This window comes from Natrix helvetica, assembly GCF_964273705.1.
Source record: "Natrix helvetica genome assembly, chromosome: 2".
Lineage (NCBI taxonomy): Eukaryota > Metazoa > Chordata > Lepidosauria > Squamata > Natricidae > Natrix > Natrix helvetica.
In genome coordinates this window covers 109,299,478-109,323,109 of record NC_138552.1, presented here as the reverse complement: position 1 = coordinate 109,323,109, position 23,632 = coordinate 109,299,478, and the positions used below count along the sequence as shown (strand labels likewise).

The 23,632-nt window shown below is 41.2% G+C and overlaps 1 protein-coding gene across 1 annotated transcript; it reads left to right on the top strand.

Annotated features, from left to right (window-relative positions):
- The first annotated feature begins 2,205 nt into the window (after positions 1-2,205).
- On the top strand, positions 2,206-22,671 carry TMEM139 (transmembrane protein 139). Its single transcript, XM_081940346.1, has 3 exons — positions 2,206-2,585; positions 14,276-14,587; positions 17,823-22,671. The coding sequence occupies exons 2-3, from the start codon at positions 14,340-14,342 to the stop codon at positions 18,235-18,237; spliced, it is 663 nt and encodes a 220-aa protein (XP_081796472.1). The 5' UTR covers positions 2,206-2,585; positions 14,276-14,339; the 3' UTR covers positions 18,238-22,671.
- The last annotated feature ends 961 nt before the right edge of the window (positions 22,672-23,632 follow it).

The window sequence follows — 23,632 nt, the reverse complement described above, 5'->3', positions numbered from 1 at the left end:
GTTGCATGGATACCGAATGAATAACTTTTTGCAGCTAAGCTTTTATTGTTCAGTTAGGGCTTGGCACTTTGTGTTATCAGTATTCTGAATTCAGCAGGGTAATTGGCAAATTGCTTCCAACTACTTTGGAAGGGATGAGTGATGTTTCAAAGTGTCCTACATGTCATTGTCTAATTTACTAGATTATTGGCCAACAAGGTATTATTCACATACCACAGGGTTTCTGCTTAATTGACAACCACAACCCAAGTTATTTCTTCCATGTTCCATTACAGGACTAGTAGCTGACTCTAAGTGGTAATAGGACTGTGGCTTCCATTTGAGGGTAGAGGTTAGGTTAGGAAGAACAGGGTCAAGCCAAGTAAAACACTCCCAGCTCAGTCCTTGTGACTTTTGCTGTCATTTACCACCTCTCCAATCCAAGGCAACTATCTTAAAATGCTGTGTTAATTAATTAGAATCTTACTTGACAGAATAACAACTGAAATGTCTCCATTGGTTGAGGTGATATATATCACTGTGCTCCCTATTATGTTGTGGTATAAATGACCTTAGAGGACAAGAGATATGTAAAAGAACGGGGACGTTCTAGGAAGTGTTTCAGAAGAGATCCTTTCAGAAGTTTTTTCCCAAAGAATAGAAGGAAAGGAGAGAAGAAATATTTTCTTGCAAGATTCTTTTGAAGTAACTTCATATAGAGCTAGTACTCATGGTTGTACATCTTGTCTGGACTACCTTGCTAAACTAACATATGTTTTATATTATTTTAAAATGTTGTAAGCTGCCTAGAATTGTTATTGTGAGCTGGATGCCACATAAATTGAAGACTGAAGAAATGAACAAATAATGGAAAGTATACATAAAAAAAGACAATAAATATTTAAAAGCAAGCACAAGGAAGAAACTTTTATCATCTTTCCCATAAGACAATTTATAGAGCAGTTGCTGAACAGGCTTCTGGAATAATTGTTCTGAACTTCCTCCCTTTTAATTGGCAGGGTGAGCTCGTTGAAATTCCAGATTTCCCTGGGCTTCTGATGGAGGGGTGACTTCAAATGCTTGCATCCATGGTCACATTTTTTCTGATATCTAGCTTCCAATTTTTTGTTATATGTTCTGTTAAATGATTTGGGTTATGATGCCCTGGATATGCGTGTATGTTTCATTCCAGATTAGATAAGCAAAGCAGGTAACAATACTTTCTGTCAGTATGAAGAGACCTCCAAACACACTGCAGCTGTACACAGAAATGTTGTTAACTGGACCAACATCTGATTGCAGATTTCTGGGACATGGATGGAATCATATCTGGAATATGTGTTGAATGCAGATCAGTACAAAGGTATAGAAATCCAGGTCGCTCCAGCCCCTCAAGAATAATAACAACATCATGCCACAGTTGCAAAGACAGAATTATAGTTGTGCCTTCATTTTATATCCTGAAATCTCAACTGCAGAGACAATTTTGGAAGCCACAATCTGGTTGGGAGCAGGGGTGTGAGGGTGTGGGGTGGTGGTGGATCCAGAGTCTCATAGAAGATGGGAATTTAGCTTTACCTGATGGTTCCTCTTTCAACCAGTTATTCCCAATTCTCATGTAAGAGCCAAGTTTCAATCCCCATCACAGGTAAGGAACAGGCTGGAGGAGAAGTAGAATAAGAATGTTGCCATGGATGGGGGAAGAAGTAATTTTGGTGTTTTGATATAAATCATTGGTTCCTAAAGATAAAACATTTGGACACCTCTGAATTAGGGTATGGTGTTTCTTTCTTAATGGAAGTCCCTCAGATAACCAGGGCTTTGGTGTCATTGCTGTTAGCTTAGTTCCTCTGTTTGAGCAAGACTTCTGAGAATTTTCAGACTCTTGTTGATGTTTCCACTAAATAGTTGTAACTTTACAGAATTGTTGAGCACCTGCCCTTTCACTTTTTTCCAAACTTGAAATCATCGGGTGGGTACTCTTAATTAGAGACACCTCCCTTGCCTGGGAAGCTAATTGGACTGCTACTAGTTAAATAGTACAAAAGCTAGGGTAAAAAAACAGCACCTGGCAAGCAATTGGAGTAGCTAGGATGCCGTGTGTGTATCTTTATAGCTCTCATAAACAGTTTAATTAAAAACAGACTATGGAGTTAAAGGCTAGGCCAAAGCCTCACCCTGTGGAGGGAGGTGTCCTTGAAGGCTTTTTACAGAAGAACAAGAGATTAAGCCTGATAGAGGAAGGAGGGTAAGAGGCAAACTACATACATATTCCCTCCCTCTCTCCCTCCCTTTACACCGCCCTTTTCCTTCACTAGCTTCCTGATCATTTGAGTACCTTAGCCTGAAAGGCAGCGAAGAAAAGTGTAGAACTTTAATAGAAGCTGAAAGAAGGCAGCTTTATTTGAGAGGGCGAAAAAAAATCTAACGAAGCTGAAGAGTTTGCAATTATGTCTTCTCTGACTTTCTGAAACAGTGAAGACAGGAAGTGTGAGAAGTTGTTGGAGCTGCTTTAGCTGGAGACAGTGGCAAAGGAGTTACTAGCTGGAGATGACAGCAAGAGTCAAGAACACATGGGTGGATCTGTCATAGGATCTCCATGCCTGGTAAGTATCCATAGCCTATTGCATCTTTGGCAAAAGGGGCTGTAGAGAGATGAGGGCTGATTATGTAAGTGAATTAAGTATGAGTTTCCTGTAGCTGTATGAACACACACACACATAAATGAATGGTACTGTATGGAGAACGATTGACAAGCATAAAAGCAGATCAGAATACGTCCCAAAGATGCTTTTGAAAAGGCAACTTAACTTTCTTGGGGCTTTTTTTCCCTTGAAAATGTTTGCTTATCATCCAAGAAGCTTCTTCAGTTCTGAAATCAAAGTATCTTCTTCACAAAATTTACTGATGTGCTGACAGTGCGGTCCTATTCCCGTTCATGAGTCTGAATTCCTGGTACTATTGTTATAACAGATTTATAACAACAAAATATTGTTAAAAATCTTAAGAGAATTCCAACTTCAGTCTAAAACTTGTAAATATCACTTGTTGTATTTAGATATATAACATTCAGGTACATTAACATTGGTATTCCCTAGTCTCTTTTAATAACTCTTATAACCTTTCCTAAGTGTTTAAAAAGACATTACAAAATTTACATCATGAGAATCTGAGCTGTCATTTAATCCAATGTGGTAAGGTTGGCATTACTCACAATGGAGAAATGGTTGGTGAAGTCTAAATTAACCTCTGATTTAAAAAAAAGCAGTATCAACATTTATGGCTGAAAAGAAACACCTTATAAACTTTTTGCGTGAAACAGAAAAAAATGCAGTTTTAATTTGTAGTTTTGATTATTAGGGGGGAAATGCTGGATAATAGAAAGTTAGGGACTGGAATTCGGAGGGGAACAGTTAAGGCTACTATAGCGATACTACTGGAGATTAAGGCATTGGGATTGCTATGGTTTCTTTTAGTTTAGAGACAACGTTTGTGTTAGTTTCTTTAAAAGGTTCCCTAACATTCTGTTTTTTCAGTGACTTGTTGAGGAAATTCAACTGCACAATTTATAGCTTTTTTGTAATCAGGAAATAAGAGAAAATTTTGTAGTAGTATTTATGTTTGCTGCAAACAAACTCAGAAGCAGTTTTTTCTTTTATTTCTCTTCCTTTCTTTACTGCTGTTATTCTTGGTGAGTTTGTGTTAGTTTTTATGTTCTTTATAAAACTTTTAATAAATATTTATATACATATCTATTCTGAATTGTCAATGACAGTATATACAAACTTGAATTTGAAATGCAGTGCATTATAAAGATCAAGGAATAACAAAGTGACAATCTTTCCTCTGCATGAATGAAAGTAATGGTCACATTAATTTTAGAACTGAAGAAGAAAGAAATATACTACTTTTAATTTTAATAATTGCACATTAATCTATAGATCAGGAAAGTTCTCAGACTCTATGATTCAGTAGGTGTCCACTTAGGCTTTATGAAGGCAAAACGAAAACTGAAATCCAGAATCAGTTTTGACATTCCCGCTTTGTCAAAACTAGTCTGATCAAGACTGTTTTTTTAAACAGTGACTCTTCTCCAAGTTGCTTATAAATTCTTGACATGGGGGTTTAACTCAGCAGATTGAGAACTGCTGGCATGTGGTTTTCAAATTGGTGCCAATACTCATGAGACATCGTTTAAAATGTAATGTAGAAGTATAAAGTCTAGTTATATCTTTTTCTCTTCAAGATATCAAAAGGTGTATATTCATACTAACCTTTGTTATTATATAAAGATTATATTATTATAAAGTTTATAACTCTAGGAAGGAATTGTTACTTATATTACATGAGCTACGGCTAATTCCTAATTAGTTTTGGGGGAAGGGCTTCTAGAAATTGTGCAGTCGAATTTCTTCAACAAATCACTGGAAAAACAGAATGTTAGGGAACGTTTTAAAGAAAATAATACAAACGTTGTCTCTAAACTGGAAAAAAAACAACCATAGCAATCCCAATGCTTTAATCTCCAGCAGTACCACTATAGTGGCCTCAACTGTTACCCTATGTTAATCCCTAACTAACTGTTAGTCCCTAACTAACAATGCTTCCTGCTCACATATTTATTCAACTAAGTTCAAAACAACTTTGTGAGACAGGTTAATCCAAGAAATTGTGAGACTGGACATAGGTCACAGTGAGTTTTAATGGGCAAGAAGAGAATTATGCCAGTTGATTCCTGAGTTATTTCTTGATTCCTAGTCTAATGTTAGCTAGCACTTCATGACAAACCACACCACATAATCCTGCTCATCATAGACATGTTTGCTTTTATGAAATATTATTTTAGAAAGTTTTATCTTTCATACCACCCATAACCACATTTTATTCTAGACAGCCATAGCCTAAAATGAGGAACCTGAAGGCATCCAGAAGTCTTTTGAAGGAATGTCCATAGCGGGTGTGACCAACCCGTGGCCTGCAGGCCACATGCGGCCCTAGACAGCTAGTAATGCGACCCCACAGGATCGTAAACTAATAATGTATTTATATACATTGATTATATTAGATATTTTATATGTGGCCCAAGATAATTTGTCTTCACTCAACATGGCCCAGGCAAGTCAAAATATCTATAGTCTCATTCAGGAGTTTAAAATATTTTTTTCAGAACTCTTAGTTACTCTCTACATAATTATATGCTCCATTCTATGATATTTAGGATTGCAACAAGGTTTAATATTTGAATATTTGACTTTTAATATTATGTGTATGTGAAACAGCATGCATACTTCTGTCTTGCTATAGGTACAATGTTCTGCTTCTTGGCACCTGTGTGGACGGAAGTAAAGACTAGAGTAATTCAGAGACGACTCATTTGTTTGAGCAATTATGCAACTCCTGTGATCTCTCCCCTTCTGCTTCCAGTTTTCTGACTATTTTCTTTTTTTCCCCTCCCTCCCTTTCTAATTTGGGGTTTCATAAGCACCTTCTGACTCCGAAGGGGTTTCATAAGCACCTTCTGACTCCGAAGAGTGGAATTTTCCTGCCCTTTTGCTGTCAACAGATGTGAGCTTAGGCACACAGGGCAATCTCTTTGTGATTTAGCCCCCAAGAAATGTGATTCCAGCAATAAAGCTGTTATCATTGCAAATGGGAGAATATGAGCAGAACTTCAGTCAACTGGAATTTCCTTCAGGCCAAAAAAGGACAACGTTCAAGTGGCACTTAAGAATATTTTCCTTCAGAACTTTTTGTTTTAAAGACTATGCCCCTAACAGGCAGTAGAGGACCTGCTTGCTCCATTCAGGATAAAAGCCTGTCTTTGTAGTTCAATAACCCAGATCAATATTAGGCTATTTCACTTCTAAGGCAAAAAGGCAGTTACTTCAGGCCAGGTAGACTTCTAAGCATTTCACCTACAGAGGCCATTCTTAATCCTGTGTCAGATTGCAGTAAGTGATGGTATTCATTTGTGATGTATGTTTTGATGTGTTCTTGGAGCTGATCCCCGCTTGCAGTCCTCATCCTGCCCAGACAATTCTCATCTCCTCCAATTCATTGCTCCAAGATTTTTCTTCATCTTACCTCCAGCCTTGTGTTGTCCTTTAATGTATTAGAATAAAAATACCCTTTCCCCCCTTAAATTGATTTTATCCTACTCAGATTCAAGGCAAACAAAGTGTGTGACATTTTGCCATCTGTTGTGGACATAAGAAGAGCTGTGTTCAGTGAGTATTTGGCATGAATACTGAATTCCCCCTGAATTCACTTCTTTCCTGGTGTTTGCTCTCTCCATTTGTGCTGAGATCAATCCCCATTTAATTTATTTAATCTGAGCAAGAAAGGGGGGATATTTATTCAGTACCAGATCAGCACTATGCCAGAAGCAGTATTTTTGTTTTCAGATATGGGATTGTCACTTTTTTTTCTCACAATAAAATCCTGAAAATCTCAAGAGACCTCAAACTAGGCCTTTCTTGGTCATTGGCTGGTTTTACTCACCTTACACCAGGGGTGTCCAAACTTGGCAACTTTAAGACTTGTGGACTTCAACTCCCAGAATAACCCAGCCAGCTGGCTGGGTTATTCTGAGAGTTGAAGTCCACAAGTCTTAAAGTTGCCAAGTTTGGACACCCCTGCCTTACACAGCCACTAGTCAGCTTTAGTTAACCCTATTTAGAGGACATAATTAATTGTACAGTCATAGTAGAAACAGGCCTTCTAGAATGTGCAATTATTTCTATTCTAATCTTTCTCCATTCAAAATTTCATATTTTAACTTGGGAGATGTGACAAGAGGGGCAGACCAGGCTAGAAAGAAATCCCCAAACCAGGCCCACCCCATTTGTGCTGCAGTGCCCTGATTGGTGCCGATTTTTTCCCACTGACTGGTGATTTTTTGAAGGAGGATATCAACTTAAACAGAGAAGACTAACCACTGATTTTAATGACTGACATATGTGCAAATCCCTATGACCCAACTTGACAGTGATATAGAGCAGCGACAAAAGAGACAAAATAGGAATTGGTGACAGGCATACCAAAGTTTATGGTGGCATTGTGTTTTTGTGTTCAACACAAGGAATAAACAGCACGTAATAGCAGAGAAAGGACTACAGTTATTTAGGGATCATTGAATCTTGTTTGCCTCTGGGTAACCGTTTGAACAAATATTTGCTAGCTTGCCCTATCTTTAATAAAATTCATAGCTTTTCTAAGGCATTCCAGTAATCTCTTAGATTCTATTCATCCATCCAATTGCTCATTTTACTCTCCCATTTCCTTCAATCTTACCAAGCACCTGAATTGGCTGCTGGCCTGAGTCCACAGCTTCTGTGGAATACATGACCTTGAGTAGCACCACCTACACTTTCTCCCACCTTGTCCTTGGAACCACAAGGAAGTGGACTATTGGCTCTTTGCTCCAAATGCTGGGGGTGACTTTTGTGCTGTTTACATGTAAGGCACCAGAGTACCAGGCGGTGAGAAGCACTAGGACGTTGGGCAGGTGCTTAGGAAGGATTGATTATTTTTTTTCAGACCGGAAATGTCCAAGTTGGGACAAGTATGTCTGTTTTCTCGCTAAGTATGAGATAGTAGAGACAACAATATCCTAGGCAACAATATCCTTCTCAGGTAATGTCAGTTTGCAGTTGTCAGTGTGGGATTAAATCAGGGTTTTGTATTATAGTACGTTGATTGATGCGATGGATTACTTTAGTTCCACTCCATGCATGAGTAGAAGTGAATTAAGGTTTCTGACAAGCTAGCTGGTTAGAGAGTAGATGGCTTGCATCTTACTTCAACCCGGGGGAGAGCTTCCAGGTTTGGGGAAGATTGGTTCAATTGGGGTAGTGGTGGTTGCTACTTGCTGATGATGGGCAGAAGGAGATATGGCAGGAGACAAGGGATGGGCAGCTCTTAGGAAAAGTGTACTCAGTTTCTTGTACCAATTCTGCCTTCTAGAACCCTGGCTCAACTCCAGGGATAGTCACTGATTTCTCAGTGGTCCTTAGTGCCATGTTGCTCTGTAATAAGCCATTCCTACATTCAGGATCTTACTATGGATGATAGAGCCAAGTCTTACCAAGGCCTGGATAGGCATCTTTATGTACATTTCTGAATTTGGATTATTTGATAATCTGTCATATAATAATACTTGGATTAGTCCTTAGTGAACTCCAGCTTGACATGGTTATCTGAGAAGAGTTTGTGCTTGTTCATCTCAAGGAAGTTGGTTGACCTATGAGAACAACTATTGGACCATGCCTCTCCTGATTGGTCAAAGCCGAAGCTCCAAGCAGTGAGGGTGTGAGTAGATTCATCTGAGCTTAAGGAGGCAGTGGTTTACCTCTTCTCAAGATAGAAAAGGTTGGACAATTTCTTACCCATCTTCAATCTTCTCTTTGTGGTTGGTGCTTCAATTCCAAAGATCTATGGAAGAAAACTATCTAGATCCCTTCCCATCAAACTTCAGACTTGGGCACAGTAACAAGACTCATAATCAGAGGGTGGGCATGAGCGGGACCTCTCAATCCAAGAATAGGTGCAGTTGGTGCCCAAGATGAATTTGTGCAAAAGCCTGCCACCTGCTCTTCGTATATAGGACTTGTGAAGCCTATGTGCATGTGTAAAGGAAGTGATTTTTCTTTCAGTGCTGGCATCACCAATCTTTGCAGCTCTGGTCCAATTACATTGTCACTTCCAGTTACACTTTGTTTGTGGAATTTCAGCACTCTTCCCTAGAACTAAAAGCATCCCTTGCATTGGCTTTATCATCTGATACTCATCTAAGAGTTATACTTACACTAAAAGTTACACTGATATTTTCAAAGGCCATCTCACATTTGTATCCTGTTATATTTTGTATGAACTGTACACCGCCCCGAGTCCCTTGCGGGAGAGGGGGCGGTCTAGAAGCATTAAATATTATTATTATTATTATTATTATTATTATTATTATTATTATTATTATTATTATACTATAATGGTGTGTGGGAATGATCATGGAAAACAGAAGGAAAAGTGGCAGTCTAGACAACGATCTGAGAAACTAAATCTGAGTCTGAAAGAGGGGTGGAAGTGGAGAAAGCATCTCAGAAAGGGCCCTCCCTAGTTTTTGATACAGTAAACCAGGGGTGTCCAAACTTGGCAACTTTAAGACTTGTGGACTTCACCTCCCAGAATTCCCCAGCCAGCCATGCTGGCTGGGGAATTCTGGGAGTTGAAGTCCACAAGTCTTAAAATTCCCAAGTTTGGACACCCCTGCAGTAAACTAAGGAAGGGGAGAAGACCTTTCAGACCTGCAAGATTCGGTTACTGTATTCCTACAATAATGGTAGCATTAGTATTTATGATAGGTGCTTCTTGTGTGGACTGCCTCAAATAGCAAGACAACTTCAGTGTTGATCAACTATTTCATGTAATTCAAAGGAATAGCATTCAGAAATGTATTTAGATGTATTGAAAATACAGTAGAAATGGGTAACCATACCTCATAGTTCTGGACTTTTAAAATGCTTCAGCTCCTTTTGCCTAAGTAAAGTTCTTGCATATTTCCATCATGGTCATCTTCCTTACACTTTACATACACACTGCATAACTACTCACTAATGTTGTGATAAAAAAGGAATGTTCTACCATCTCTGATGGGAACTTGATTATCTTTCAACATTTTGGAGGGATGTCCTTAACAAAATGAAACTTATATATAAAGATTGTATTTTTATCAAGTTCAGACCTAGATTTTGACCTTCTGTATTTGATGGAAGGAGTAAAAAGTTATGAAACAAGAACGTTGTTGTCTAACTGCAGTGAAGTTAATCATTTTCCACCAATGGAAATATTTGGATAATCTCTTACTCAAAAACTGGTTCAATAAGAATTGGTCAATAGATCTGCTCGAGAATGTGTTTGATGAAATTTATTTGTGTGTGTGTGTGAGAGAGAGAGGGGGTGGGGAGAGAGAACATTTTATTGGGACTATCAGGATTGTATCTGTTTATATAAAATGAAATGAATAATCTTTTAGGATATGTGGAAAATATAAAGGGCCTGTTTAATGTGGGAATAACTTACATAGCATTATTTTTAGAATTAAAAAATGCTAAATAAAATGTTTTGTGGGTTTCCACAAAGAAGACGTAGTTCAACCTATTCCCCAAAGCACTTGAAGGCAGGACAAGAAACAACGGATGGAAACTAATCAAGGAGAGAAGCAACTTAGACCTAAAAAGAAATTTCCTGACAGAACAATAAATCAGTGGAACAACTTGCCTGCAGAAGATGTAAATGCTCCAACCCTGGAAGTTTTAAAGAAAGGATTAGACAACCAATGATCAGAAATGGTATAGGGTTTCCTACCAGAGCAGGGGGCTGGACCCGCCCCGAGTCCCTTTGGCCGCCCCGAGTCCCTTTGGGGAGAGGGGGCGGTCTATAAATTCAATAAAATTAAATTAAAATTAAATTGGACTAGAAGACCTCCAAGATCCCTTCCAATTCTCTTATTCTGTTCTTTTATTCTGTTAAAAATGAGAGCATTGCAGTCACTTATTTGCATGTATTAATAAATTTCATAAGATCCAACTAGCTTTCGTCAGATCTATCATATTCGTCCCCATTCTCTTAGCTTTGCAGACACCCAAGATATTTATTTTTATTTCTGGCATTTCATTCATGAACTCATGTTCTATCAATTATACCTATTATGTTTGAAATTGCAATCTTCCATATGCCATATAATCCCAATAAATGTTGAATTCTGCTGCCCAGTTTTATATATCAACACTATATAAATATATATATATTTTATTAAGGCGCCAGATGAGAAAACAGTAGAATGTGAGTTCTGGTCCTGCCTTACCTATAAAAGCTGACTAGATGACTATATGGCAGCCACTCTCTCAGCCCAATTTACCTCACAGGGTTGTTGTTGTGGGGAGAATAGGAGGAGGGAAATATGTTGGATGTGTTCACCTCCTTGAGTTATTTGTAAAAATAATAAAAGCAGGATGTAAATAAAACAATAAAATGAAATAAATTAAGTTACCAAGCGATTCATTTTTATCCCCAAACAATCTGAGTAAAAATTCATCATCACTTAGTCTATTCCAGACTACATTATGGAATAAGTCAGGGGTGTCCAAACTTGGGAACTTTAAGACTTGTGGACTTCAACTCCCAGAATTCCCCAGCCAGCCATGCTGGCTGGGGAATTCTGGGAGTTGAAGTCCACAAGTCTTAAAGTTCTCAAGTTTGGACACCCCTGGAATAAGTCATGCTACAATTATATTTCTTGCATAAATGATTACGTCTTTCACAAACAGAATCCTTGGCAACATTTTGACTCAGCAGGTACTGAGTAAGTTTCTTTCTGAGTCAGGGTCTTTCTTCATCCTCCACACTCTCCTGAGTCATGTAATTCATCATCTAATGCAGGGGTGTCCAAACTTGGGAACTTTAAGACTTGTGGACTTCAACCCCCAGAATTCCCCAGCTGGGGAATTCTGGGGGTTGAAGTCCACAAGTCTTAAAGTTCCCAAGTTTGGACACCCCTGATCTAATGCGATGTTCTGATTGATGGTTTCTATTTTCATTTTGGCTAAAATCATACTTTTCTTGACTTAATGTCACACACTTTCTTTTTCCCTGAGCAATCACACTTTCCAGGTGAGGACTTTAGGTTAAACTCTAGAGCAGTGACGTGCGGTGAGGTTTATGGCTGGTGAGGATGGTGACATCATCAGCGTGAGCCACGGTCCCCTTCATGTTGACTCAGGAAGGCGGGGAATGGGACCGTGTGTGCAGGAGGCTGAGGCAGCTTCAGCCTCCTGCACACGTGGTCCCATTCTCCGCCTTCCTGAGTCAACATGAAGGGGACCGCAGCTCGCACTCCCCGCGGCTCGCACTCCGCAGTCCCCTTCATGTTGACTCAGGAAGGCGGGGAATGGGACCACATGTGCAGGAGGGAGGCTGAGGCTAGAGGAGCCTCCTGCACATGTGGTCCCATTCCCGGACCATGTGTGCAGAAGGCTCCTCAGCGCCTTTTCCCTTTTTTTTTATTTTCATGATGAGAGCGGTGAGGCTCTGCCTCCCCTGCCTCCCCTGACCGCACGTCCCTGCTCTAGAGTGTAAGCCAATACCCATAACTAGGTCCCATTGGCATCTTATTTACAAGTATACAAGCGGCAAATGCTGAAAGGAAATAAAGAGCAGACTAACTACTGTAATTACTGCCTTCGATCACCACATAATTTCTACATCACAACATGACTTCATTTTTTAACTAGCTCCCAGATGTTTGTCTATATAACCCTTTGTTCAGAGCTACTGTGATAATTTTTTTTCTCAGGCTGTTGAACCAGCTGAAGTTGAGAGACATTTAAAAGCATAAGGCTGGAAACAGGGAGGCATTGAGTGTTAGTGCAGCCTTAGGCACCAAATTGGGTAAATGACTTTGGGCCCATTTCTCTTGCTGCCTCAGCTCCAGGAAGACACCAAGAACAAATCACTTCTGAAAATCTTAGCAAGACAATCAATTTGGTGTAGTGGTTAAGATGCTGGCCTAGAAGCCAGGAGACTGGGATTGCTAGCATGATAGTTAAGCATGATAAACCAGCTGGACCTCTCTCTCCCTCTCTCCCTCACCTAAGTCACCTCACAGGTTTGCTGTTGTGGGAAAAATAAGAGTGGAAAGGAGTATTAGGTGTGTTTACCTTTTGAGTTGTATGTGAAAAAAAACCATTAAAAATTAACCTTTAGGGAGTAGTGTAATCCAGGTTCCCAGGAGTCCTCAGTGAGTTGAAGGCATACATATACAAGCCTCTCCCTATCCCAACCTAGCTGAAAAATGTGACTTTTCGAGGGCACAGAGTGTTTCCAGGTGTATAAAAAACATTTGCAAGTCATCCGTATCCTTCTCTAAGTCTTTCATCTACTTGGTCTTTGCTGTGAGCAAGTACTCTAAGGAAGCATGCATGACTATATTTTAGAGTTTGAACGGTTAAGTGGGCTGGAAATGTTATATCCTTCTGTCTTTTGTTCTGTTAATTTTATTATATTTTGTCCTTGCTATAAGAAAAAAAAACCCCTTGTTTTGCTTTTTCCTTTCATTGCCAGGATAAATATATTTCTGTACTTACTTATGGCCAATTTAGATTTTAGCAAAGAACAATTCTACCTACCTATTTTTTTTCTCTTCCTTCTTCCTCTATCCTTGAGTCTATCTCCCTGTAATTCTAAAAAAAATCCTTGACATTACTGGATGCTTACCCCACTACTTAAAATATTACATCTCCCCGGCAGAGCTCAGGAACCATTGACTTTTACCTGAATATATGCATTGTTGAATTTCTTCCTATTTAAAGTATGTAGGCAGTGATGGGATTCAGCCAGTTCGCAACACTTCGGTAGAACTGGTTGTTAACTTTCTGAGCAGTTTGGCAAATTGGTTGTAAAATTATTTGAATCCCACTACTGTGTAGGGATTGTTAAGTGTTTACAAATGAGAAGTACTGTGAATGGTTATGTCTAGCATCCTCGTTAACTCTTGATATTTTGAAATGCATTGAGTCAGGCATATCACTCTGTTTTTGATAGATGCCATTTCAATTGTTGGAGCCTGCCGACTATTGATATTACAATTTTTTCAGAAATATGGTAGCTAGGTTCAAGAGCTTTCATGGTCTAGCATACAGTACATTACTTGAATCTGTGTGTCTTGTCAATCTGCCATACAGGTATCTTCGACTTACAACTGCTTGCTTAACAACCATTCGAAGTTATGATGGAGTTCAAAAAAGTTAAAGTTACTGTCTTCAAAGTTATGACGACTGCACCTTTCTCACAGTCATGCGATCGCATTTTGGGTGCTTGGCAACAGCTCCCATTTACAATTGGTTGCAGTGTCCCACAATCAAGTGATCACATGTTGTGATGTTTTTTTGTTTTTTTCTGGCAAAAAACACCGCACATTGAATAAGCCGGAATTGGACTTATGACCATGTGATTTGCTTAATGACCACATGATTCTCTTAACAGCCATTGTAAAAGTGGTTGTAAAAATTGCCCGATCGTGTGGTGACTTGACTTATGACCGCAACAACTTACCACCAAAATTCTGGGCTCAGTTGTGGTCTGAAATCAAGGACAACCTGTATGCTTCTACAGCACTTTGAGCTGCACATAGGATAAGTTCTTCACATCATCAGGTGTTAGCATTTCATTTCATGAATATTTTCTGTCCCATGGATAAACAGGCATGTGTTACTCAGTGCATTATTTTTCATCTCTTTCACAGGCATCCATACTACCAGCTGCTCTGCCTCATCCTGTCAACAACTGTTACTCCCACTTGTGTTGCCATGTTGTCAGAATCACGCTGGAGGGGTCTCCGTCATACCTTGCTGGTGCTCTTCTCAGCCACCCTTCTCATTGGCATAACGATGCTGGCCATCTCCACTGAAATCAGTCCTATTGGGGTTTTCTTTCTTGTAGCAGGGGGCTTGTGTTTGGTTGGCTACCTCATTAGCGTGGCAGCTGAACAATGCCTGAAGCATCAGAATGCAGGAGAAGAGGCCCAGGCAGCCCCACGAAGACAAAATCACAATGGGTAAGACTGTGTAGTTGTGCTAATTTTCACATATCTTAATCACAGGATATTTGCACCCATTTCTGACACCAGTTTAAGGGAAGCTGGCAATGACCAAGGGGTTTTCTAGTTTAGAATCCTAATTCCAGTGATGAGTGCTCAAGCTTTTGGGGAAACGTATATGCAAGATATGAAGACAGTAACCCTTCACTGTTGTGTATCTGCATCGTGATGTTTCTTCATATACTCATTGAGTGCTGACATGCATGCATGCATTTTCATTCTTTCTGTAGTAAAATCAGACTCAAGGCAGCTACTCTGATGCTGCTAGAGAGTTTAATTCATATTACAACTACCTGCCTTTCTGCAGATGGCTTGAAAATGCAGTTCCTAGAATTCCAAGCAATGCAGTTCCTAGAATTCCAAGCCAATTTCATTGACTGGGAATTCTGTTCTGCAATCCCAACACATCATTAGCTAAGATGGAACTGCAGGCAAACCTTGACTTAGCACAGTTTGTTTAGTGACCATTCAAAGTTACCATGGCATTGGAAAAAAATGAGTTATGGCCATCATAATTTACACTTCTGATGGTTGCCTATGTGGATGCTTGGCAACTGGGTCATATTTATGATGGTTGCAGCGTTCCAGGGTCACCTTTCGCGACCTTCTGACAAGCAAAGTCAACGGGGAAGCCGGATTCATTTAGCAACCATGTCACTAACTTAACAACTGCAGTGATTCACTTAACAACTGTGGGAAGAAAGGTGGTAAAATGGGGCAAAACTCTTTTGACCACTGCTCAAAACATAATCTTTTTTAGTAATGTTCAGCTGATGTTCTAGGACCATGATGGAGAAACTATGTGGCAGGTGGAGCCATATCTGCTGGCGTGTGAATCGTCAGCTCCAGTGCACATGTGCGTGCCGGCCAGCTGATTTTCAGCCTTCTGGAGGGCTGGGGGAGGCTGTTTTTGCCCTCCCCAGACTTCAGGAAAGATTCCGGAGCCTGGGGAGGGTGAAAAAGAGCCCAACGGGGCAACTGGAAGTTCGTTTTGGCCTGTTGGGCCTGTTTTCCACCCTCCCCAGGCTCCTGACTCTTTTCTGGAGCCTGGGGAGGGCAAAAATGGCCTCCCCCAGCCCCCTGGACGAAATGCCAAGCTCAGCTTGGAGAAGAGTAGTGCGGAGTATGTGGGGGGAGCATAGGGGGGTTGTGTGCGCATGAGTATGTGGGGGGGGGGCACTTTGAATTATGGGCAGTGGTGCATGTGTGCCCTCGGTGGTAGCCAGAATTAGGTGTTTCTCAGTTGTAGCAACTTAGTCACGGAACTCTTCCAAGGGGAATGCAAGTAGACTCCTGGGCTGTTCTAAATGACTATCCAGCAAAGTAGCTGTGCTTCAGATCCCTTCCATAGAAAACAACGACACCTAGTGGAACTGGAAAGCAGTTCCACTGCTTACTCTTTGGAACAATATACCGTAGTCTCTGAGATTTGGATGGTTCTGACTGTAGTGGCTTTCCATAAGGTTTTAAAAAATCATTCTCCCCCACCCCCCCGGGATTTGGGCCAAAATGTGGGATAAACTCTTCTGTAATGGTTTTGGATTACACTAAGCCTGGGATGGCAAACCTATGGCACGCGTGCCACAGGTGGCATGGGGAGCCATTTGTCAGGGCACTGAAGGTGCTGCACTATCAGCTGGCCAGCGTGCATGCTATTTTTCACCCTCCCCAAGCTCCAGAGGCTTTATAGGAGCCTGGGGAGGGCAAAAAGAACCCCCCCCCGGAGGAGCGCAAAAAAACCAACAACAGCCCTATGGGCAAACTGGAAGTTTGGGAACGGACTTCCAGTTTGCTTGTAGGGTTGGTTTAAGCCCTCCAGAGGCTTCAGGGACCTTCAGGAAACTTCTCTGAAGCCTCTGGAGGACTAAAAAGGACCCTATGAACAAACCGGAAGTGACTTCCGGTTTGTTCATAGGGTCGGTTTAAGCCCTCCAGAGGCTTCAGGAACCTTCAGGAAGCTTCCCTGAAGTCTCCGAAGGACTAAAAAGGACCCTACGAGCAAACCGGAAGTCACTTCCGGTTTGCTCATAGGGCCGGTTTAAGTCCTCCGGAGGCTTCAAGGACCTTCAGGAATCTTCCCTGAAGCCTCCGAAGGACTAAAAAGGACCCTACGAGCAAACCGGAAGTCACTTCCGGTTTGCTCATAGGGCCGGTTTAAGTCCTCCGGAGGCTTCAAGGACCTTCAGGAATCTTCCCTGAAGCCTCCGAAGGACTAAAAAGGACCCTACGAGCAAACCGGAAGTCTCTTCCGGTTTGCTCGTAGGGCGGGTTTAAGCCCTCCAGAGGCTTCAAGGACCTTCAGGAAGCTTCCCTGAAGCCTCCGAAGGACTAAAAAGGACCCTACGAGCAAACCGGAAGTCACTTCCGGTTTGTTCGTAGGGCCGGTTTAAGCCCTCCAGAGGCTTCAAGGACCTTCAGGAAGCTTCCCTGAAGCCTCCGAAGGACTAAAAAGGACCCTACGAGCAAACCGGAAGTCTCTTCCGGTTTGCTCGTAGGGTGGGTTTAAGCCTTCCGGAGGCTTCAGGAAGCCTCCTGAAGGTTCCTGAAGCCTCCAGAGAGCCTCCGGGGTGGGTGGGGGGGCTAGCCAAGAAGGTTTGCCATCGTGCACTAAGCTGCAACATGGTCTCAGTTATGCTCTAGTACAGTGTGTCTCAGCATTTTGTTGTTTGTTATGCTTTTGTCCATATGTAAGCCACTTAAAGTCGCCATTCATGAGTTGGGTGGCCGTATTCAATCAATCAGAGACATGTCTGTTAAGCCAGGTATTTGGAGTATAACAATTTGTTCCACTACCAGTTTGCCTTTTAGGTTGCTCAATTTATTCCTTTTTTTAAAGTGAAACTTGTTAATTGTTGTTTTTATTGCATTTAAAAATGTTTGGTTTAATTATTTTCTTCTTCACTTAATCTTTTCTTTGGAACTGCTCTAGGCTTATCAGTTGTATTGGAAATAACATTAGTAATAATCATTGCATCACATGCCCAGTGGTGCATGAAAGAGATGACAATCTTATCAGAAGAATACTAGATTACTGTCAGTGCTTACTTATTTCAGAGAAATACATCAGGAAGTTGAAATATATAGCATAATTTACAGAAAAGGAGTCTCATTAAAAAAAAAATAGGCAACTATTCCTCATGGAACCAGGAAGCAGATATTTTGAACTTTCCTCCCATTTCTTTTTTTAATACAGAGACAACGCAACCTACGAAGCACCAGCATATGAGGAAGTTGTGGCTACTGGCTACTTGTCAGATTCAGCTCCTACAATTTGGACCATTACATCTAGTCCTGGAGTAACCCAAGGAGAACCCCCTCCCTATAGTGTGGTTATTGAGCCTCCTGCCCATGGAGAGACCGTGGTGGAGGCATTGAGTGTCTCGGTGGAGCCTGGTCCACGGCGGGCCTCCGAAACAGATCTACACTCGAGGTTGCGCCTCCGACTGTTCCTGCCCCCAAGACTGAAACGCTTTGTCTCAGATACTCACGAACTCAAAGGGAGCGAAGAGCGCCTGGAACGCCTGGAGCCTCTCACTCCACCTCCTGCATATGAGAATGCGACTGGTGATGAAATCTTTGAAGGACACTTTCAACCTTCAAAACCTTGACTGAAAGGCTGGAGATTGACAAACAGTGCCAGTATTACCTCATTACTTCTTTCGAGCCCATTATCAGCTTGGTATTGTAGCCTGTGCGCTACATCTGAAGCAAACTTTGTTTGCAAGGGCTTGGCTCTCTTTTATGAAACAATGCATGCATTGTAGACATGCAGCCATGGTAAGGACTCCTTGGCTCCCTTTGGAGTTTCTTTCAGGGAGTGGGGAGAGGTAAAAAGGTTCTTAGACATTTCATCTGATATGGTTAGACATTTCCAAAGTCATTCATATGTTCTTACCATTGAACAGTAGCTTAGGCTGCCTAGGAAGTGGAGAACAAAAGGCAGGTTGGCATACCTGGAGGAGACAGATTATAGACACAGATTGTTAATTATTCTGCCTGGCTGATATAAACAGAAGTCTGGAGAGAGGGAAGAACAGGACAGGGTAGAGAGCCAGTGAAATAAAAGATTTTTTTTAAAAAAATCAGGAAGTTGTTTTTATTTTTATTTTTTTAACTTACTGCAAGTCTCACTGATAAGCTAGTCTAGATCCAGGAATATTTTAAAAGATCTTAAAAGATCTTCCTGGAAAGATTAAAATCAGCCCAGAAAATACATTACAATAGTGATGATTCATCTTAAAACTGGTTTCTCTTATTTTCTGTGTCATACCTGCCATGTTAAGTATTAGTCTATGTTTCCTGTCAGGGGTAGGCATTTTATCCAAATATTTATTTCAACGTTTTGAATGGAAGCTAACCTAACAATGAACAATTTTCCTTAAAATCAAATCGGGGCAAGTAGGGCTTCTGTAATGCAGAGGACAGTGCCCAGAGGATACTACTGAAGCATCCCCTTCCTCTTATTTATTGAAACTGGGCTTGCTTTATGTCAGGGGTTTCCAAACTTGGGAACTTTAAGACTTGTGGACTTCAACTCCCAGAATTCCCCAGCCAGTCCACAAGTCTTAAAGTTCCCAAGTTTGGACACCCCTGCTTTATGTGAATCACGATATGTATGTGTGGAGTAGTTCCTGTTATGAGGATAATGAATCCACTATGGATCTCTGTCATAACCTTAGAATCTCTCATGATGAAAACAAGCTTTTATATACAAACAGTTCATGCAAGCTAGTGTAATATAGTTTCCAGAGATTTTAATTAAAAATTTTCAAATCCGTCTTTGGTGATGGGGGCTAGTAAATCAGATTTCACTAATTTTACCTGAAATAGACATAACATTGTAAGAGGTAACTGCTCCACGTAAGTATGAAATAAAGTAAGCTGTGGTGGCAAATTTAAAATTCAAATAATACTAAGACTGCCACTTTTAAGTTTTTCTAACGGAAAAATCTGAATAATTTTCAGGTATGTTCAAAAGATTCATGTCTGAAATTATGCATCAGCTGCTAAAAGCAGTAGTAATGAGCAATAAATGTTATTCTTATGGCTTCCACATTGATAGTTAAGGTGCAGAAAGATGAATTTTAACATTTTTTTTTTCAATATGTAAAATTGTAACACAGAGTATGCAAAATACATTTTATAGCTTGCTAGATTTTAAAAGCGTAAATCCAGTGCTGCCAAGGAATGCTCAGACAAAATATAACATTTGATCACAGAAAATCTATGGGCTGATCTCTTGCATCCAGAATAACAAATAATGGAAGATGTTACCATAGTTGGGTAAGTCTTTACCTTTCAGGCAATGCATTTTTAAGAATCCCTTGAAACAGACCAGCTGTATGATTCTTGTGTCTATTAGGCCAAGGGATAGTCACAAAAGAATAGAGCGCTGGAAATGAAAAAGAGAACTCTCTATTAAAATATAGTTCTTCCAGACACACTCATTCCTGGACAGAGGAAGAGGACTTAGCCCTAATCTTCTAGTTTGAATTAATTCCCGAGTGGACAATTGACTATTCACGAGTTTCACATGCCCCATAGCTCCATGGGTTCTTCTAACTTTTCTTCGTGACAGTTATCTTGGGCAAACACACGTTTTATATGCAGTAGAACCTCTGGTCACAGCCATAATTCGTTCCATAACTTTGGTCACAAACTGATTTGGTCGTGATCCAAACCTAATTTTGAATATTTGGCACTTACAAAAAAAATGGCACGGAAAGGGAAGTCGGCCGCAAAAAAAAAATTGTGAATTTTTTGGTTGGAACCCGATTTGGTTGTGGTCAGAAGTGTCCGTGACCAGAGGTTCTACTGTGTTGCCAAACACAATGACTTTCAAACAGAAGAGAATATATGTAGCTCAGGTTTGAACGGTGAAATACTTGTTGCTCTGAGCGTTCTTACTTCTGAGAACGCATTTGGGGACATTAGCAAAAAGGTGTCTCACCAAGCAGTTTTTATCAAGTATTGTGAACATGACTAAAACTTGATTTATGCTGAAGGCATTTGGGTATATGAAGAATATAATAGTGGCATTGTCCAAAACCTATTTGCCATTTAATAGAAACACAACGGACAGTTCAGCACCATATCTATAACGTTTCTGAAGTGAGCACAAGGCAGACACTCTGAAGTCTTTCTGACGCAGAGGTACTGTATGTTTTTTTAAAATCTATGATTACTGTTAACTTGCAAGCTTCGGTTGCCACTGTATTTTTTGCCTTTAGTCCAATTTTCAATCTGCAAGAATTTGTACGTTGATTTTCTGTGCTGAAAGTTTTTATTCCCCCCAATAGAATGTCAGAAAGACATTATGTAAAATGGCTTGGGCATTGTGAGTGCAATAACTCTCCAAGAACAGAATGATTGCAAAATTTGCTGTGCTGGGAGAAGCGGAGGGGAAAAAAAGAGATAGTAACAATTAATGGTGGTTAGAGAGCCTTCACATAGCTTTGTATTGTGTTACGGCCATTTCTAGATTGGGAGGCTCTGCTCACAGTCACTCAAGCTTGGTCATTTCCCAGATGGGCGTATTACAGTGGTGGGATTACATTATTTTACTACTGGTTCTGTTGGTGTGGCTTGGTGAGGGGGTCATGTGACTGAAGGGGCATGGCCAACTCAATGTCACTCGCGCACATGCCCACTCAGTCACATGACTCCCTCACACCAAGCCACACCCAATAGTAGAACCCAGTAGGAAAAAAAATTGAATTTCTACCTATCTATTTTCTGCCCAGGCTTGGCCTAATCTGTCAAAGGCCTCCTCCTGCATGCTGCATGCTTTCTCTTTGCTATTCCTGTTTCCGCTCCTTCAGAGGCTCCGGCCCTAGCCCTGCTTCCTCCCCCGTGACTGCCTCTTTCTTTGCATTTACCTTCCTCCCTCAGCGGCTGGTCCAGACTCTGGAAGGCAAACTCTCTTTTTTGGTGCAACGGTGAGAAGCCTCCCAGCCGCCGTCTGTTTGTCAGTAACTTCCCAGCAGCGGCAATTGACTGGAGGCCACTGAAAACTAGTGGAAGTCTCAAACGTGAGGAAAAAGCCGCTGCCATCACCATCCTGTTCTTTGCGCTGGCCGCGCACACCCTTCCCATTGCCTGCTGCACCACTCCTCTCGGACTTGCCTGGGCAAGTCCATTCGGTATGGAGGCGACTGGCGAGGCGATTAGCTGGATCGCATGGTGAAACCAACATATATAGGGCTGGGATGGGCGGGAGAGCATCAAACAGGTGGATGGGGGGAGTGTCGAGCAGGCAGATGGGGTGAGCGAGCATCAGGCGGGCGACCAGGGTGGGGCCAGCCAGAGCTTGTTACTAGTTCGGTGAACCAGGTCAAATTTCCCCTACCAGTTCGCCTGAACTGGTACGAACCGGCTGAATACCACCTCTGGCGTATTGTAATGTGGTATGTATGAAAAGTATCTGGAAGCTTCAGCTGGTGCAGAACACATTGCTGCAGGCGGTTTTGTATATCTCTAGAATGGTACACATTACACCTCTAATCCACAAGCCGCATTTGATGGCAGTTTGCTTCCAGGTCCAATTCAAGGTGCTGGTTTGACCTTTAAAATCCTTTATGGCATGGCGGTAGGTTATTTGAGGGAACACTTCTTCCCCGTTGCATTTGCCCATCCCATCAGATCTGGAAGAAGAGATATGTTGTAGGTTCTGTCTGGTAAAGGGCCCTATCTGGTGGGAACCTAAAGACGGGCATTTTCTGTCACAGCACATGCACCTAATGGGACACCATTCCCCACACCCCTTATCTCAAGGTCAAGCTGGCTCAATTCCTGCTAACCTTTTGCAAATCTCTCAGAACTTGGCTATGAATCAGGATTGCAGGCTCTCAAGGGATGGTGGGTAGTTGAGATGGTGCCATTCTTGTTACTATCTGTTGCTCCTTGCCTTTTTAAAAAAAAATGTATTAATTTATAAGTGTTGATTTTTTTAAAAAAATATTGTGCACCATCCCAATTGTGCACATTTTGTGAGATGGATAATTTTATAAATATGAATGAATGGATAAATTAAATTTATATGACACCTGGCTCCTAATGACTCATTAAAACATTTACAAACAAAGAGCAATAGAAAAAACAAAACAAATATTCAAACAAAACACAAGATAAATAGACAGGGAAGGTAGAGAGACAGAAAGAAAGAAAGAAAGAAGGGGCCATCAATCATACATTCTATAGGTCTGTGCAAATACCCACATCTTTAAAATCCCAACAGTGTGAGAATTGTCTGGATTTTGGAGGGAACCTAATTCCCCAAGGCAGGTGGTGTTACAGAGAATGTGCATTTCTGGGGTCCCAACAGGTGGCAAGTGGCATTGTTTAATTGATGGAATATGGAGCTTGCCAACCCTACCAGATCAAAACAGCTGGGCAGATACTATAGGAGAAATTCAGAAATGGACCAGAGGTCCCACTGTATCAGGGGTGGGTTCCTGTCAGTTCTAACTTCTTCTATAGAAGACATTCCACAAATCTACCGTGCCATTTAGAATCAGTTCCAGCTCCCTCCCCCCGCCCGTCTGCACATCATCAAGATGAAGAGTGAGAGGAGGAATTCTGGGAGTTGAAGTCCACAAGTCTTAAAGCTGTCAAATTTGAACACCCCTGGGTTTTTTTTTTCTAACGGGTTAGGGGTGTAAGGGTCTTGTAACTTGACAGCTTTAAGACTTGCGTGCTTCAAATGCCAGTTTCTGAGCTAACATTTTGGTTGCTAAGCAAGAGCGTTGTTAAGTGAGTTTCACCACATTTTACAAGTTGGCCATGCCCACCCAGTCACATGGCCAGCAAGCCACTCCCACCCAGTCACATGGCCAGCAAGCCACTCCCACAAAACAGGCCACACCTACAGAAGAGGTTCTAAAATTTTTGAAACCCACCACTGCCAGTTGGGGAGGGGGGGGGGAAACAGAAAAAATCCCCAATGTATTTTTGCAAGAGACAGAGTTGGTCAGCATCTCAAAATGAAATCAACTTCTCCATTCT

Coding starts and splice junctions, on each gene's coding strand:
- TMEM139 (XM_081940346.1), top strand. CDS start 14,340: ATGTTGTCAGAATCACGCTGGAGGGGTCTCCGTCATACCTTGCTGGTG. Junction 14,588..17,822: donor CGAAGACAAAATCACAATGG/GTAAGACTGTGT, acceptor TTTTTAATACAG/AGACAACGCAACCTACGAAG.